Source organism: Gobius niger (assembly GCF_951799975.1).
Source record: "Gobius niger genome assembly, chromosome: 17".
NCBI classification, from domain to species: Eukaryota; Metazoa; Chordata; class Actinopteri; order Gobiiformes; family Gobiidae; genus Gobius; species Gobius niger.
The window spans coordinates 10228133-10247224 of record NC_136868.1 but is presented as its reverse complement, the minus strand read 5'-3'; the positions used below and the strand labels follow the sequence as shown (position 1 = coordinate 10247224).

Here is a 19092-nt window from a genome sequence, read left to right as displayed (position 1 = left end):
CATAGCGATGAGATTTATTTGGGGAGGGATACAAAATAAATGGATCCTTTTGTGGGACAGCAGAGGGAGGCTTGTAGGCTTGTACAAGGGCGCCCTCTGCTGGCAGCATCCACACACACATCCTTTTGCACCACCCTGTGCTGTTTTTGAATTGCAGTTATTGAGGGAGGGATTTTTACTACTTTATTTATAGGACAATAGCGACAAGGCTTAGAAATCTGGAAAACTTACATTATCTTTGGCTATATTGTTGTTCAAAAACATAAGAAAAATTACAACCAATTGACAAGAAGCCTGCTGATGGCCGAAAGCAGGTGCTAAAATCAACATCGGGATCAAAGTGCACATATAATACTCTTACAGTGTCTGAGGCAGCGTATCCAAATTCTCCACAGGGACGAGTTTAACCCCTTAACTCCCACCTGAACTGAGCACATTTTCTCCAGTTTGGCTTTACCCCAGTCCAAAAGCTTCAGGGGAAAAAAGCTGTGAAAATAGCAACAAAACTGAGACAAAAACAATGACGGAAATGCGAGAAAAAAGTGTGAAAACATTGACAAAAAAGTGATGAAAAATTGATGAAAAAGTGGCAAAGATGTCACAAGGAATTGACAAAACAATGACGAAAAAATGACAAAAATGTGACAAAAAATACAAAAATGTGACAAAAATTTGATAAAAAATGACAAAAAAATGACAAAAATGTGATTAAAAATTTACGAAAAAATGACAAAAATTGGACAAAAATTGGACAAAAAAAACGACAAAAATGTGACAAAAAATGACAAAAAAGTTACAAAAATGTGATAAAAAATTTACCAAAAAATGACAAAAATGTGATAAAAAATTTACGAAAAAATGACAAAAATGTGACAAAAAATGGACAAAAAAACGACAAGAATGTGACAAAAAATGACAAAAAAGTTCCAAAAATGTGATAAAAAATGTACCAAAAAATGATAAAAATGTGACAAAAAATGACAAAAATGTGACAAAAAATGACAAAAAAGTTACAAAAATGAGTTGGACACCCAACAAAAAAATGATGGAAAAAAAATCTGATGACATGAGGAAAAAGATCCTCTCGGTTCAGGTGGGAGTTAAGAGGTTAAAGGCACATTGCACAACCTGAATGGACACTCTCACAGAAATGCCAGAAAACTCTCCTGCAAGTTCATGAAATTGATACAATGCTTTATAAGTAGTGTTTCCCCCACAAATGTTTAAGCTTACATATACTGAAGGGGAACACAACTAATTTCGTTCCATTACAAGCAAACATAATATCAGGTATAGTACCTTTAATATGTAACAGTGAAGTTATATTATTTGCTTATGACAATATACAAGAAGCTAAAAGCATGATTTTCTTGATCCAAATGTATCGCTTAGCTTGTTGTTTTAAGACTATATGTGAGAGAGAATGAGATTACAGAGGGGCCAACACATTCTTCTCTTTTAATGGCTGTAATATCACTATGCTATAAAACACATGGGTGACTGGATTATCACTCGTTTCATCACAAAACAAAAGCATAAACTACTTCTCCATAGTTTTAACTGCACCGCGTTCCCGTTCAGTGATCGGAGAATGTGCAGATAAGACTGGGGGTATAGCTCTTGAGAGGGATTTGAGCGCGAGGCCATCTGCCCCTCAGCCCCGTCACTGTCCCACTCACCATCGCACATTCAGAGAGTGGGATTACACCCCGGGTAAATATAGACACATGCGGCGGCTGTATATTCACGACGCAGGACTGAACTGAACATGATGTGCACAGTTTACGCACGAGAATCATCGGCCTTTTAGTGCTGGAGGCTGATTAGAGTCGACTGCTCCCTCTTGTGGACTGTCAGTGTCATGACCAAATCAGGTGCTGGTTTCTGTATAATGCTCATGATATGGATATATGTGTTTTTGTTTTAATCACAGAAAGCAAAAATATCACACTTTCAAATGTGGATGAGCAAACATTCCTGTATGAGCTGTATTAATCTCCTGCACTGGCACAAATGTGGATTGAATTTATAATCAGCTACGACTGCAAATATAGAGGCATCTCCAACAACATCTACAACAGAAAACAAAACATCTTAGTGAGATTAAAAGCTGCTAACCCTGTTTCTTTCTTTTTACATCGACAAACATGTTCTGTGATTCTTGTATTTCTTTGTCTTCTCTCGAATCTTAAAGAGATAGAGAGAGACGAGCAGATTTATTTGTTATTCAGATGTATTTGGAGTCGCAAATATTGGCAACAAATAGAAAAAAGTGCAATTGTAAATCCAAGACAACATGTGCAAATGTCTGTAATGCATTATAAATCAAATGATCAGCCGCATAATCAGCATGAGGGGAAAAAAACGTCCACAATTGTGCATCGACACCTCTTTCCTGAGGGCAGTTTGAAATAGGGTTTGGGGTTTTAAAGCATAAAGTCAATTAGGTATTTTTCCCAGAATCATGTGAGTCTGACTATGTGAAGATAAGGGTAAATAAATAAGAGACAATGATGCTTCAGAGCTGAACGTTTTCTTGGGTAAATTTAGGGGCGTCTATTTTATTATTATTTGTTTATTTGAGGAGTCAGTCTGCTCAAAGGGAGTGGGCTGAAGCAAAGGGCTCATAAGCGCTCACACCCAAAAAAAACCCAATACATCTTCATTTAACAATCAAAACAAAGGAACATAGTGCAACGTAAATCAGAAACAAATCAGAAACAAAGGAACATAGCGCAAAGGCAACAAAACAATAATTAAGAAAAAAACAGCAGAATAAAGAAACATCAGCAAAAGAATGGACTACAACACTCACAATATCCAGTCTATATCTATATCTATATCTATCTATATCTAGTCAATTACAAAACTTCACACCAAATAGGCTATTTTAACACAAACCAAACCTACGAGGCACTATCTGAACTGATCCAGCAATAAATAGAAACGTGTACGACTTCTAGTATTGAGCAAGTAACAAAAGGTGATCATTAATACATATTTTTTTAAATTCTTATAACTAATCCCAAACATTAGTAACATTACCAAAAATCACTAGTTTTAAGTAAAAAAAAAAGGCACAATAATGTCCATATTATACTCAATGATCTTACTACTTCCCAGTTGTCACTACCATCCTCAGTATGATATTAATTAATATTTTTTAATAATGAATTTGTGTACAATTTTACTTTTTCTTCTTCTTCATGTACAGAGTGCAGTATAAGCCGTACATAGTGCAGTGCTATGTAGTGGGATGAGGATCTGGCCAGTTGAAGAGGGCAGTAGCTCCCCATAAACAAACCCCCACCCAGCTGCCCGAACTAGCTGATTTTGTAGATGATGTTCCTTTACTGTGTGGTGCGTCAAAAGACCAGGTTTATGAGCCCGTCGGGAGGGTCCCTCTCAACAGATCCATAGCTCGCCGGACCTAATTCTCTGCTTGCAATTTTGAGCAATAGAATGACAACTGTTCAGAGCAACAACAACGACATTTTCTTCACTGCAAAAAGTCAGTTACTAGATTAGTTTAGTCTCAATTTGAGCATAATAATCCAAATTCTAGTTCTTTTGACTAGTTAAGATTTAGTTGGGCATTTGACCTGGATTATTTCACTTGTTCTGAGAGGTTTCAATACATCTCACCGTTATTTCAAATCAGTTTCTTTGCCAATGGGGTAAGAAAAATGGTCTTGTCACATCGGCAGTTTTACTTTCTTATTTCAAGCGAGATTTACCATAGAACCAGTCTGAAATGTCCTCAAACTAGCAAAATAATCTCGGTCAGATCAGGAAAAAGGTCTAAATGAGTGAAAACCCCTCAAAACAAGATATATTTCCTCAATTCAAGTCATTTAGGCCAATGCTTGATATTTACTTTTTGTAGCGTTCAAATTCTCTGTAAATTAGTACTGTTTGTGCAAACAACAGTCTCGATACTGGACAAGAACCGACAAATTATTATATATTAATCTCCTATATTGTATCTATCTATTGTACATGTTTTTGTAGCAGGCTGAGTAACACAGTAGTAGTAATAGTGGTGGTCATTATGACAGTAGTAGCAGCCACACCTTACTCCTCTGCTCAGCGTCTTTGTTCATATCAGCACAATATTCGTTTGGAATCAGCAGATGTTTGTGGGAGGATCCGCTCGGGGCCTGGGAGTAAACGGGCAGTAACTGCACGGCTTTAATTAGTGAAGGTGTGCGTTTCATACGAGCGCTTTAATAAATCATAGGCGCCAATAAGGACAGAGAAAAGACAACAAGACAAACGACCCGCTAAAACTGAAATCGCGCGGTCGTTTTACATAGATACGAGCCTCGGCATGTTTCAGCAAATTACACCGGCTGCACGTCCAATTGCTTACAAAATCAAGTATATAAAAGTGCCACGGATCGAAACTCATTCTTTCCACTCCACGCTGCAGTAGCCAGAGCCTGTACAGTGAAAGTCCCTCAGTGGCAAAGTAATGCATGCAGAAAATGTCTCTCTAATAACTCCATTCCCATTAGCAGACCATTGTGTGCCACGCAGCTTTAATGGCCTGTGTAGTGCGGTGGATTTGTAACAATCAAGCGATCAATAGACATTTTTTGACGGCGCCTTTTCCTTTGGCGTCCTCGAGTGTGAATATTTGATTTAGAAAGAGCTGATGAGATGATGACACAGCACTGAAATAACAGGGATGTAAATGAGTTGTTCGTTTCACGCTCGGCGCAGGAGAGAACAGGCGGCCGCGCTGCACCGAGCAGCAGAAAGGGAATGCATAATGCCATAGAATATTTCACTAGTTTGCCCTTGTTTTAGTCAGTCAGATTACGTAACTTGCTTCAATATATTTCTGTAGAGAAGGTTTGTTCAAGTCGACTTCTGCACTGAGGTCTTAAAGTAATTCACCTTTCACAACGGAGGCTTTGCCAAACACTGAAATTGCAGTTTAATACAGTCTAATGCAGATTTAGTGAGCCCAAACCTACAGTCAGTGTTTACATGGGTGTAGCTGATTGATTCAATATTAAATAAGGTGGTGCCAGTGACAAGGTTGGTTTCAATTGGTGTTTTAGGTCAATATTAAAGGTGCATTATGTAACTTTTAATGTGGGATAAAAAAGTTGATATTTGTGCGTATTTGACCTCGTATTTGACCCAGTGGCTGTGTGAGTGGTCAGCATGGCGCCTTTACTTTCCATCACAGTGGTCCCTAAGATGCTCCAGGATCGATTGTTTGGAAGGTTTTCACTGCTGATGGAGCCTCTCACCAGAAAACAAACAAAACAATTGAAACCGGAGCTTTGTAGAGACCACCGTGATCGAAAGTAAAGGTGTCATGCTGACCTCTCATTCAGCCGCTGGGTCAATAAGCATTAACATCAACTTTTTTTTTCCGCATAAAAAGTTGCATAATGCACCTTTAACGACTCTTCTTTTTAATGAAGCTTAGAAATTGTTTCCTTTAACTCATTTACGTGTGTAATTTTGTTGATTGTATGTGGCAATTTAACCACTTAACTGCCATCCACCACCTGTAAAGTTGTGTTTCACTCACGCAAATCTTACACATATTTTCAGAAACTATGAGGTCTTAGCTTTCAAATGAGGCATTGCACACAGACCTCTCCTTAATCGAGGCAAACTTGAAATCATTTGTACTTTTATGACTGTTCAGAAAACAGAAAATATTCAGCATAGTTTTTTTTATTAATAAATATATAAATAAAATAAATAATATTTTAAATATTTTTTTTAAAGGCAACAAATAATCGTTTGAATAATCGTGATTTCAATTATGACAAAAATAAACGTGATTATTATTTTTTCAATAATCGAGCAGCCTTAGCGCATAATATCCAAAAGCTTGAAGTCGCCTTGGATTAGAACTTGATTTTCAAACTCAGAGGTCATGAGAAATAATAGCCACAGCCGCCCTGAGGTACACTAACAGATGCGTGGCTGCTTTTCCTTGCACTGGAAACGAACAGCGCTCCAAGCCTGGATCACTCAGCTGTTTTCTTACCATTCACCAAAACATCACGTGATCATCTCGGGAGAAAACAACAACAGCGATCGCTCGTATTGACATAATTACAGTTTTGATCCTCGATTTGTTCATTACATTCACACCAGGAGGCTAAGATAAAGCGCCTACTTCTGCTTTGTCTACAAAACTTGGATCTGTTTGAATTTGAGCTCAGAGTGTGGAAAAATATCTAATTACGATCGCACATTTGAAACTATAGCTGATATTTAACATGTCCAGGAACTGCAACATATGAGAGAGTATAATAAGGCAACACATGGACACTCATTCCTAAGCAGAGAACATTATGCAACCAGCAGGTTTGTTTGCGTTATTATTGCAGCCCTAGTCCAGATCTTATTGGACAATGGACGAGAGCAGCAGTGACTTGAGCGCGCCGCTGGAGCTGCGCTGGCGACACGTTAAACAGGAGTGTGATTGAGGGCCGACGCGGTAATAAGCAGGAAAAGGTCACGCACCCACGGAGCAAAGTAAAGGTTTCGGTGACGCACAGACATGTTTAATGGTGAGGGATGTCGATGTGAAACGCTCAACCCTCCATTTTGCGAAGCGCCGTGTCAAAGCATGTGCGCGACTGTATCAACAACAAGGCGGCTGGGTCTCGGGTGACGTCGTTTTACCTCAAATGTTCAGCGACCAAAAATATCAGTGGATAATAAGGCTGCGTTTTAGTGCAATTCTTCTACTAATGAGGAGGCTTAGGTGTGAGACGCATCCAGATACACATTTATTTAGGACATTGTGCTGCCTAAACAACTGCAGGTAATGTAGTGGAATAATGTGCTTTTTCAGATATAAAAAAAAAAGAGGCCCATACCGAAGGGGGTAGGGCCGATAGCCTGTATAGACTGATATTTTAAGTAATTTAATTTGATGTCATTTTTTTTTTTTACTCTCAAATAGCCTATAGTTAAAGGGGGGGGGGGGGTGTTATGCAAAATCGACTTTTTCAAGCTTTACATCATGTTATTATGTCATTCCCTCATTAAAAACATGCCTGAAGTGTTGCCTTGGCACATTCACGTATTTTTGAGTAATCTGTAAAAACTCTGATGGCAGACATTTTAGGGATAGGTTTGCCTGAGTCCTCCTAGGAACGCCCCCACCTCCTGGAGACGCCTCCGAGCTTTCATCACCAACCGAGTAACCAAGGGTCAGAGGTTCTTAAAGAGACAGAGGCCTATTTCAAGACATTCACTACAGCCATTTTGAAAGAGCAATTTTATACAAGGCAGTTATTCTAATTTACTGCATTTACAGACCAACAGAAGGTTTCGTCATTATTGTAGTGTGATATGGACTGGTGCTATGTGACTGAAAAAAGCATAATACCCCCTCTTTAAACGTTTATTATTATAGTAAAGGTTTCAATCGTAGAAATATATAGAAATATATCAATAAGAGGTCGACCAATGCAGGTTTTTCTAAGGCTGATGCCGATTATAGGGGATTTTGATTGGCCAATGCCGTTATGCACCACTGATATTTTTGTAATGCGTCTAAACGTATCAGTGTTGAAAGTTTGATGCTGTATAAGGGGCATCAGGCTGATTTATACAGGACATTCATGTTTAGTAAATACTTCAGATTAGCTTGTTTAAAGACAAAATAAGCAGATTCCAAAACAAACAAAAAAAGGATAAGTCTCTGTCTTTTATTAGCCAGATTGATCCTCCATGTTAAGAGATACATGGCGATACAGTCTGGTAGTGTGCGATTTAAATTTCGCTGACTCTGGAAAAACCAAGCAGAGCCAATCATAGCCCGGGAGGCGGGAGTTAACGGTGCGTCATCTTCCGCACCAGGGTTTCCCATAAAACACACCAGTGCTCCTCCAGGCCGTTACCAAAACAGTGAAGATGGCGGCCACGACACAGCGATCTTTTACCAGTGCCCTTTCGTCTGTTTTAAATGAGCTGGACTTGTCCTTAAGCCACAGCATGAAGCTGCTCTGAGGGCTTTGACTGGAATATTTACTCGACTGCACGTGTGGACGACAAACAATCATGGTGGAGGACGTGAACACAAAATGTAGGTCGCTTTGTGTCTGATTGATTCGGGCTCTTTCAAACTCGTTAGCCCCGCCTCTTATATGTATTTAATAAATACATAGATAAAGTCAGTCTCGCTTTATGCCAGGCTAATATTTTGTGGTTTTGAAATTGTCCACAAAAGTCCACAAACTTGTGACCGATTTTCACCACGATGTCTCTCCACTTCCTTGAGGCCTAGGAAGTTATGGGTTAGTTAGGAAGTTATGGGAGAGCTCATTTTGAGGCCCTGACTGAGCTCTTTCCAGTCTTTCTCTGTCAATTTCGGCTCCAGAGACATCGGTCTAGCCGATATGGATGATTCTTGAATTAGGCATCCAGGCCACTCCCTTCATTTGAGAGAGCACGACAATAGCACTTTGTAACAGAACCGCCTTCTTTTCAGAACTGTACATTTGACAATGTTTGAGTTTAAAATGAAATCTATCCACTGAGGTTTATATAAATATTCACAATTACTCTGAAAATATTTCTCCAGGAAACTTTTTAAACATTTTAATAGATGTAATTTAAGATGTTTTCTCTGTGCTTTTTCCTGCTTGTACAAGAGCAACTACATTAGCCGAACAGCACAATAACCCCCAAAAAGAAAAACATGCATTTATCACAAAAAAATAGCCCGTTTGGCAGGAGCAAGTAGAGATCCTTTCCTGGGAACTAAATGCAGGCTTGGATGAGACAGTTGTACGAGTGTGCGTGGGCTGTGTGTGCGTGTGTGTGTGTGTGTGTGTGTGTGTGTGTGTGTGTGTGTGTGTGTGTGTGTGTGTGTGTGTGTTCGTGCCCCAGCCTTAAAAACCATTAGCCGACAAAATTACAGGCTGAAAGAACTCTCCTCCTCTAATGTGAGTATAATCATTTTCTGCGAGGGTAGGGGGCAGAGGCCAGGATGCAAAGGCAAAATAACTAAACAGAAAATCCACAAACGTTGCTCCTAATCATTTTTGTAGCTGGTTCTGCAAAATCACTATAATTTAGCAGTTTCAAATCATGTTGGCTCACAACTCTCATGCTTGTATGACTGATTAATGCCACCACTTTTTGTTTCATGTGACCACGTATTTATGAACACTATGAACAATGCAAAAATATCCTTCCGTCTCTATTCTAAACTTTCGCCCCATTCGAAAAGCTCAGGTACCTCATGGTGTACAGGAGCGTCCCGTCCTCGTTCAGCCGCAGGAGCTTGTTGGGCGTGGTCATGTTGTGGGCGATGGACTTTTTCCCGTTCAGAAAGAAGGTGTCCGGGGTCCAGATGTTGCTGGCCAGGAGGTTGTTGAGAGCCAGCTGCTTCATGGGACCCTTGAAGCACAGACGCTCATCTTTCCAGCTCTGACGGAAGAACACGTCGATGGTGTACTCCTACGGGGGCGAATAATAATAGAAAATAATCACAAATAGACTCATGCACAATGATGGCGAAGGAGAGGAGTTGAAAAGTGGGAAAACGCTCCGCTCGGGCTGCCACTTCCACAACCCAAGCCCGGGTAGAGCGAAAGAACACAAATGGACTTACATAACATTTCCAAGACCCTCAAAGTCGCTTTATAATTTGTTGCATTATTCACATTTGTATATAAGCCTTTACACGTCGCCACATTTGTGTTTGTTTTAAAATATTTACACGAGAGGAGCGTCTCTGCACTGCGGGGGAGTAAGCAGAGCGGGAAATTACAACTTTTTAGGGCGACGGCTAACATCTTGAAGCTAACAGAGAAATTAGCAAATTTATTAACAATATTGCACCCGCTGATATTATCATTGTATGTTCCCAGTATAACATGCACCTTAACTAAAGGAAGTGAAGCAAACCAAACCCTCGCTTCCTTCCATCATAGCCAGCTGATGGAGTTGCACTCAGCACATAAGACCCTGGAGTATTCCCTCTGGGTGGGGAAAGTGCAGGGCTTGTGTGCTTCTCTCATCTGTAGTCCCACTAAATGTGCATGTTTGTAAGGGCTTGATTTAAAGGAATAGGCCACCGTCTTTACATACTGAGATATGTTGTTACCTAACCTTAGACGGGTTAATATCCCCGTCTGGTCTTTGTCCGTGCGCTCTGTCACGCAAACGGAGCACATACGCAGCCTCTCCCACATGTCACATAGCTCCAAAAAAGCTCACAATAGAAGCTAACAAGCACTTCCACGTGTTCCCTATTTAAATAAAGTTTAAAAGACTTCCCCCGCTCACTTCCGTCAATAACCTTTAGGAGTTACTGCGCGGACGTTGTACTCCTCGTATCATTACGCCTCACAATATAGTACCCCTTTTTATCTGCTTATAAAATCGACATGTTACATTTCTGTGTAAATATACTTCGCTTGAAAACACTTCACGTAACTTTATTTAAATAGGGAACACGTGGAAGAGCTTGGTAGCTTCTATCGTGAGCTTTTTTGGAGCTATATGACATGTGGGAGAGGCTGCGTATGTGCTCCGTTTGCGTGACAGAGCGCACGGACAAAGACCAGACGAGTAGATATTAACTCGTCTAAGGTTAGGTAAGAACATATCTTAGTATGTAAAAACGGTGGCCTATTCCTTTAAAGACTATTTGCTGTTGTCTTTGTACTAAGAATATAGAGTAGTCGAGATCACAATGACGAAAAGTTTTGCATTATTGACATAAACGTTAATAAGAAGGAGCAGAAAATATTGCTATATAAGCTAATGTTGACTCACTAAATATATTTTGGAAATGTGACACCACGGTTGATTAAAAGCTTCGATGGGAACAACCAAAAATATCAGTGGATAATAAGGCTGCGTTTTATTCCAATTCTCCTCTACTAATGAGGAGGTTTAGGTTTGAGACGCATCCAGATGCACATTTATCGTTAATTGGTTGTTTGCTTAGGACATTGTGCTGCCTAAACAACTGCAGGTAATGTAGTGGAATAATGCGCCTTTTCAGATATAAAAAAAACACGATTGATTAAAAGTAACTCTTACCATTTCAGTGTCAGAGACTGGACCAAAACTGGTGACAAAGATGTTGGTCTTGATTTCCGTCACTTTTTCTGTAAAATATGAATAAATAAATAAATGGAAAAGTCAACATTTAGAACCAAACTTGACATCAACAAACAAAAGGGTTGGCATAATGTTAGTAGCAGACTAATTAAAATCTCCTTTCATCTTACTTCTACCTTACAGACAATCTACAAATCTAAAAACACAAGCTACTTTTTTTTTTTTTACATTTTGCAGGAAATTTGAATGTGATTTCAGTCCAAATTGTGTTGCTTTTTGCTTTACAGCACAGTGAGAATAGCAGGTGACCAGAGATAATGGGGGACAGAACTTTTTTGTGCCATTTTTGATCAATTTTGTCCACGCTATAACCATTCTATTACTCTGCTGCTACTACACTGTGTTGCAAACAATAGTGCTACCCAAAAACTGGTCACTCAACATAAACAGTTTACAGTATAGTTATTTATGCGACGGTGTGATTTAGGGTTGCATGATTTTGCCAAAAAAACCTAACTGTAAATGTTTTCAGACAAATATTGTGAATATAATTTGTTTTGCTATTTTTATATTTGATACATTTAAATGCATAAACCGCTAAAAAAAATGAGTGAAGGAAGAACAATACACAATAATCCATTTTAAAGCAGAACTAAGTAACTCATGCCCCGAGAGGCCATAGGCGCCACTGCAGGTGTCGTAGCATGTTGTGGTTTTTACTGTGTCCGTGAGAGTAAATACTAAGCTGACAGAGACAAAGGGAGAGAGGGGTATTGTACATCCAATTACACAATGGACTGGAGATATTATTTTTATGTGAACCGCGCCCTCTTCTAGGGAAGTTCAGCTTCCACTTTTCCCCGGCATTCAGAGAGTACCTCTGGGGGACAGCCACGTGACTAAAATAAGTCCGGGATGGAGTCACATAGATTGTATCTAAACACTTTAGAATCTGCTTAATGGAAACTGAACCTGAGATTGTAAAGCTCCACAATTCCCTATCAGTGAACATCAATCACTCAAATGCCAGAGACAGAAGAAATCGAGGTTATTGTCAAAACCTCGATTGCGATTCGATATCGGTAAACCTTACAGCCCTGGTTAGATTAAATACACTAGTATACGCAGTTTTCATAATTGAGACATCTTTATTGAACTATCATAATGTATAGATTTGACCATGCAACATCAAAGCTGTCAAGAGTTTTCAGATCTAATATTCTCAGAGGTCTTTGTATATAGTCATTTATCTCCCTCAGAAGCAATAAGCAGAGGAGCCTTGAATGAACCTGAGCAGATGAAGGAAGCAAGATAAAAGTGATGTCGACGTTATTACCATTTCTTCTGTAGGAGATGAACAATATCGCATACAAAGCAGTGCTCTTAAGAAAATGAGGGAGATACTGAGTGCACATGATTAATGACCCTGCACTGTACAGCGGCTGATGCTATTTAAAATGCCCAGAAAAATATGAGCTTTGGACAATTGTTTCAGCGAAGGACGCTTTTAGGGAAATATTACAACGGCAATTGAGCAGACAGACGGAACATGATGTTATAAGTGAAAGTACATGTCGAATTATTATGGTTTGTCCTGTTTTATTTCTGAAAGCATTTGGCAGAGTTCAGAATAGCCTTGTCACATCGCGATAAACGATACTATTGGAGACTTTATACTGGCAGATCATATGCAAGTCCAATCTAATGCTTTTTAATGCAATGCTACGCCCAAACGCTATATTTTAATGCCACAAACTAAGAAAAAGATTTGCAAACATTTCATCAAACAGAGGAAAGGGGATTGGACACAACAGGACAAAACAGGACAAAAAACAAATGTGGTAATTTTCAGCCAAAACTGCAACATATTGGGCCAGACCTTGTGCTTGGCGCAAGGACAGTGCAAACTCTAAATGCTCTGGTTATCTTCTGAGGTTGAGTGAAGTGTGGTTCATTACAAGCAGCAGTGACAGCGCTGTTCTGATGGCAGCTTGACCCTCACATTCATTTCATCGTTAACATCGTGCTGCCTTGTGTTCTTCCTTAAAGGGACTCTACAGAATAATAAAATGATATATTTTCCTCCCCCTACATGTTCCAGCAATGTCCTAATGTGTAGAATCAGCCCAGCCCTGTTCACAACTGCCTCTAAAATCCTGCACTGTCACTCAAAAAGTTGTTACTTCGTGTCCGAGGTGCCGTCATGCACGAGCTTAATATAGAAGCTGCAGTTACACGTAAGACTTGAGGTGGCAGTAGTGAGCCTAAAATGGCCAACTTGCATCTAGTCCCTTTAAGCATTATATGCTCTCACAGGTAAAAAATGTATCAACCCCATCATGAGCTAAACGATGTTCGTGTCCCGAGAGAAAGAGATGTAGCTACAGCCGGTCCCGCTGTGATGCGGGTCGGCACTCACTTGGCCGTAATTGTGTTAACGTGACCAAAACAAAAGCACATGTTCATCCCCACAACCCCTCTCTCTCACCCCTCCTTTGTTGTACATAACATCGCCATTGGCCATGGGTGTTTCTCCACCCCACGTACTTCCCACTAAAATGTGCTAAGTTTGAAGTGGCAAGATCTCAAAGTGTGCTCCTACTAAGTGCAAAATGTTACACTATAGTTGGGTTTCTATAGCATTTAGAAACCCAAGATCGGGGCCATAATGTTTTTGACCATGATTTGGGTATTTCCCATGAATCATAAGCATAACTTGCGCATTGAGTTGCCTTGTGTACGAAATGCGGGGTATTAATAAAGTTGCCTTGCCTTGCCTAACTTAACTTCACACAATTAATTTAATGACTCTTAATGCTTGTTAATGTCGCGGAAACCCTGTTATAAGGCCACAGAAACTAACTCTGTCATTTATTGAACAATCAGTCGATATAGTAATTATCGCGACAGCCCTAATGTCAGAAGTTTTATTTTTGAGGAAGAGAAAATGCTTCTCATCTAGACATTGTACATTCACTTATGGGTGGCGCCTCTGTCATAATTCTTGTGCCCTCAGTAGCTTTAAATTGCCGAAACTAAAGCAATTTTCTTCTTCTGAGATGGTCACATTTCACTGTGATTGGCTGAATCGGCCTGTCACTTTGTCAGAGCAGAGGACCAATAGAAGGAGTGGGCGGGACAAAGTCAGACAGTCACAGCCACATTTGTCTGAGTGAAGAGTCATTAATCATTGCTGTGGAGTTAATGTTTTTATTCCAAACGATCACAAAAATCAAACAATGAAGAATAACACATTTTAAAATAAGGAATAATTTTATTGGCCATATATTTGCTACTGTTGTTTAGTCGTTTATGAGACTAAAACAGCTCTATTTTGCACTTCATGTAGTAATGTTATACAAAAACAAAAAACCTTAAATGTTTGTGAATGTGTGTGAATAATTGTGAGTTTTTTAATTAATAATTGAAAAATGTAATGATCTTTCTTCTTCACTTCTTGTGTCGTTCAAAGTATATCTCAGAAGTAAAAGAAAAAGGTAAACAGCAGATTGTAGAGGGTATGCAGGTGAATTCACAGCATAGCAACGACATAGCAACCGAAAATCAGTGTTCATTTGACATTGTTGTGGGCACTTAATCTGGGCGCTTGTGGTTCTCTATAGAGAATGGAAACAATGTAATTGCACCCCCCTCTGTACGCTTTGTTCTTACTTCGCACCTCTCCTTTCAGTCGCAGTATACAGTGAGTTATTTACGCTCTGTCCCGGGCCGGAGAAGCCCTCAGTCCGCTGTAAATGTGTTTTGCATTCATAGCTCATTCCTAACGTCCTGCACCAGAGAGAGCTGTCAGGGCCCAAAGGACAAGCATCTGCAGCACAAGCAATGCACCCACACCGCTCTGTACGGCAAAATGTCAAGCTAAAAACTAACTCTAATGTCCCTCCTCACCCCCCGCCCTGTCAACATTACGGGCATTACAAAGCAGTATCCGTCTTTATGTGGAAGGGCCGAGGAGTTTGTGCCCTTTCCACACGGAGAACAGTTTGATCCGGTGTTAAATGAAGAGGAGAAATGGCTCGTCCAAGGTCGCGGGGCTGCAGATGTGGTTCGTGGTAAATCATCTTTAGGAGGTCCCGACAGGTGATCATGTCTCTGTCACGGGCCGGATAAATTTAGACCCTCGCCTAAATGAATGAGGGCAGGGAGCATTGTTCTACATATGGACATGCGGGATGCTATTTAAGTCTGACATGTATTACATTATATCAGGGAACATTCTTCTTTTTCTTTTTTTGTGGGAGGGTTTTGGAACCGGTTTTACAGAAGGCTAAGGGCGGGAACACCAGTACTGCAGAATGAATCTCGTTTGGGAAAAGTGCCTGATCTTTGTTTTGATGTCATTTTACACAATTGTACACAAAGGAACTCAAGAAACAGCATAAACTGCAGAGCAAACATCATGAGTGAACAAAAACGAAAACAGTTTGCAGTTGCAGCCTTTTCTTTCGATGTGGCACCGACGTTTATTTGCAAACGTTTAGGATTGCATCCCAGCCCCTGTAGATGCCGATTGTGGTCGTGTCCTTGAGCAAACACTTCATCCACCACCGCCTGTATGAATGCAGTGTGTAGCGCTTTGAAAAACTTGTGACACAGGCTTGTAAAGCACAATATAATCCATTGTTATTATCAATTCAAACCTGTGTCTGTGTATCAGTGCTCAAAATGACCTATCAGGGTTGGTTTGTTTGTTTTTCAATTAATCAATTAGACGTCGACCGATATATAGGGCCGATATGTGGGTATTTTACAATATTGGCTTTGGGCTGATATCATGCTGAGCCCTCCCACAACTTCCCAGGCCTCAGAGGAGCTGAGAAACATTGCGGTGAAAATCGGTCACAAGTTTGTAAACCTCTGATCATTTTATGTTGCAGACTTAAAGCAGTACTAAGTAACTCATGCCCCAAGAGGTATAAGCGCCACTGCAGGTGTCGTAGCATGTTGCGATTTTTTACTTATTAATGGTCCGTGAGAGTAAACACTACGCTGACAGAAATGACAAAGGGAGAGAGGGATATTGTTCATCCAATTACACAATGGAGATCATTTTTTTCACTCAAACTTGGCTGTAAATACTGTTTTAAGTGGTGCTAGCCCACAGTTAGCTTTGCCCGTTAGCATGTTAGCTTCTTCTTCATGATCCCATTAGTGTGTATTGGTGGCTCCGGTCCGGTGGCAGTCAAGTTGCAATTGTGGTTTCCTGGCCAGAGACACCAGGGGGAGATGAAAAAAAACCCAATCATCCCATTAACACTTGTATTACCCCCAGAGGGACTACGGAAAGGATCTATTAAGGTAAACAAGTTACTTAGTATTGCTTTAAAAATTCGGCCACAAATAAACGGGGGTGGTTATCAAAATCCCTAAAAAAAAATCAACCTCTATAATAAATATAAAAAAATCAGGTGGTAATTTCATACGACTCCGCTCTAACTGTTCAATCCACATTTCCCACATTTCTATGCTCCCTGATAACGATGCAAAACAGACTGATACCAAGCAAATAAAGGGAAGGGATATTTATTTGAAAAGCGCTTTTTGCATCCATAAGCATCAGCGCTGATTTATGCTTTTCCCCAGGGGGTGCCCAGTCAAGGCACCGCACTCCTGATGTGATGGACTGACCCGCGCTCGGCTCTGAGAGGAGAGGGAGAGAGACGGCTCGCGTTATTTACAAGTTATATTCATTGAATCATTTTGTGATTCACGGGTGGGTGCAGCTCGAGCCCTTCAGCACTCTATGGACACAGGCCACTCGAATGACTTCCTATGGGACACTTATTCATTATTATTGCAATTATTCGCCCCAATGATAATAATAAGCCACTTATGAAGTCATCTGCGCCATCTCCGACCAACTCAAGCATAACTATTGAGGAAAAATTAATAATCAATATAACAAAGCAGTCAACCGTCCATGTACCCACGCACTCCATCTACGCACAACCCTCCTTCTTTCTCCGTTGTTGTATAACTGTTGTAGAATTGCACTTAATGCTTGTAAAAAAAACACACCAAAGTACTAACTTTTAAAGGTGCGCTATGTAACTTTTTATGTGGAAAAAGAGGACTTGATATTTGTGTGTATTTGACCTTTTAGTGACTCAGTGGCGTTATGGTTGCAGCGTGGCACCTTTGCTTTCCCTCACAGTGGCCTTTATGACGCTCCAGAATCAATTGTTTTGGGGTTTCTGGCCCGTCTCTTGTACGAAACCCTAAAAACAATAGATCCTGGAGCGTCATAGAGGCCACTGTGAGCGAAAGCAAAGGTGCCACGCTGAACCCATAACGCCACCGAGTCAATAAAAGGTCAAATGCGCGCAAATATTACGATTTCTTTTTTCACCTAAAAAGTTGCATAGTGCACCTTTAAGAACTTCGTGATATTTCTATTCCCAGCAACATAAATGTGACACTTTGGAAATTAAAACACAGAATCAAAACTCTATCCACCACTTAGCCGTACATAGAGAAACCAACAAACTCCCCCAAGTTAAATCCAGATGCCTTTTCTGATCCAGCTCTCCCGATTCTCCGGGTTATTTCACCTAAAACTCGACATACAACCTTTCCCTCTGAGTATTTTACATTTTTAGCCCAGCACAATGCGTTCTCTCACCTCTGTGCATAAATGGAGCACGGCTAATTATCATGCTGTTTTAGATGTACCTCTATATGGCTGGGCTTCCACATCAAACCGCTTTATTGTCTGATGTTCGATAGCGAGAGGGAAGCAGCAAAAATGACTTATAATATGGTTCTGTAGATGTCAAAGCCTTTGTGCCTCACCAGAAACTGTTTTTTTTAAGCCTTGCAACAAATTAACAATGCATGCTTTGGTTTAGCATTTTGGGGGAGTTTAGTGTTCGTTATATAAAAGCTTTTATTGAGATTCGGGACATAAAAATCACTGTTGTAAAGAGGCTGCCATGACGCCTCTGTCAGTCAGCCCCTGTGAAAGTCTGGGGAGTGAATGAGTCGCCTACTGTAGCGAGATTTCATTGTTGTTCTTTTTAGTTTTAGTCGGGAAAGCTTATTCCAATGCACAATGATGCCAATATTATCAACCTTTTTGCAAATCTAGGAAGGTAGTCGCAAATATTACACTATATCAAAACCCCTTTCTCATGGATTCTGCCCTCTGCCTCCCTCTCCTAGAATATGACAAACAAACATTATCCATTTTCTCTTTTCGTGGAGAGCATTGACTGTACCTCCCAGTCCGGGGCGGAGTCTGTTGTCGTACCCATCCAGCAGCCCGTCCAGGATGCGGGTGAAAATGGTAATGTTGTTGTTGAGCTCGGCCTCGCTGGCACTTCCTGCTAGTTCCTGCGAGAGGCTGCATAAGATGTACAGACACAGAGAAAGAGACAGAGATGGGACGGGGGGGGGGGGGGGGGGTGGGGGTGGAGGAGGAGGAGGTGAGGGGGGGGGGGGGGGGGGGATTGGCAACAATTACGACTTTGGACTCAAGGACAAAGCCATAAACTGTATATAATAAAAGCTACGGTGCAATAACGAAATTGTGTTTGTGTTTTAAAAGACGGCCCGTCAAGTGTGAACAACGGTGGTTCTCAAACGGTGGCACGAGGCCCATTCGTGGTTCACTTTACTCTTTTGAGACGGCTCAATTGAGATTGATTCAGATTCAGAGACAGATTTCCTTCTTGTTTAGATGGAAAGTTTGAATTTTGGATTAACCCCGGTTTGGAACTGGTTCAGACTATTTCATCTTGTGAATAGGCTTGAAATAGATCATTATAGGCCCTGTTTTAGTCCTGCATCAATCTGGGTTCAATTCTTATCTAGTCCTTGCCTATAGTGGATTGTGATGGCTGGTGGCAGGAGACGTGATTTAGTCTTGGTTTAGGAATGGCTTAATCCTGATTTAATCTAATTTATACCATGGTCTGGATGAATACTCAATTCTGATTGGCTAACTGCATGCTGTGCGTTAAAACTGTATAACGCACAGTTAGTCCGGCAACAGTTCATGTTCTA

The 19092-nt window shown here is 40.5% G+C and overlaps 1 protein-coding gene across 3 annotated transcripts in view; it reads right to left on the bottom strand.

The window, feature by feature from the left end:
• Positions 1-19092, bottom strand: part of gabra5 (gamma-aminobutyric acid type A receptor subunit alpha5) — a 49770-nt gene that overhangs the window by 21603 nt on the left and 9075 nt on the right. For all 3 annotated transcript variants that reach the window (XM_079574948.1, XM_079574949.1, XM_079574950.1), the window contains exons 3-5: positions 18306-18430; positions 11047-11114; positions 9233-9453 (exon numbers count right to left, since the gene is read on the bottom strand). In XM_079574948.1, the coding sequence (XP_079431074.1) occupies positions 9233-9453; positions 11047-11114; positions 18306-18430 (414 nt within the window). The remainder of the gene's footprint in view (positions 1-9232; positions 9454-11046; positions 11115-18305; positions 18431-19092) is intronic.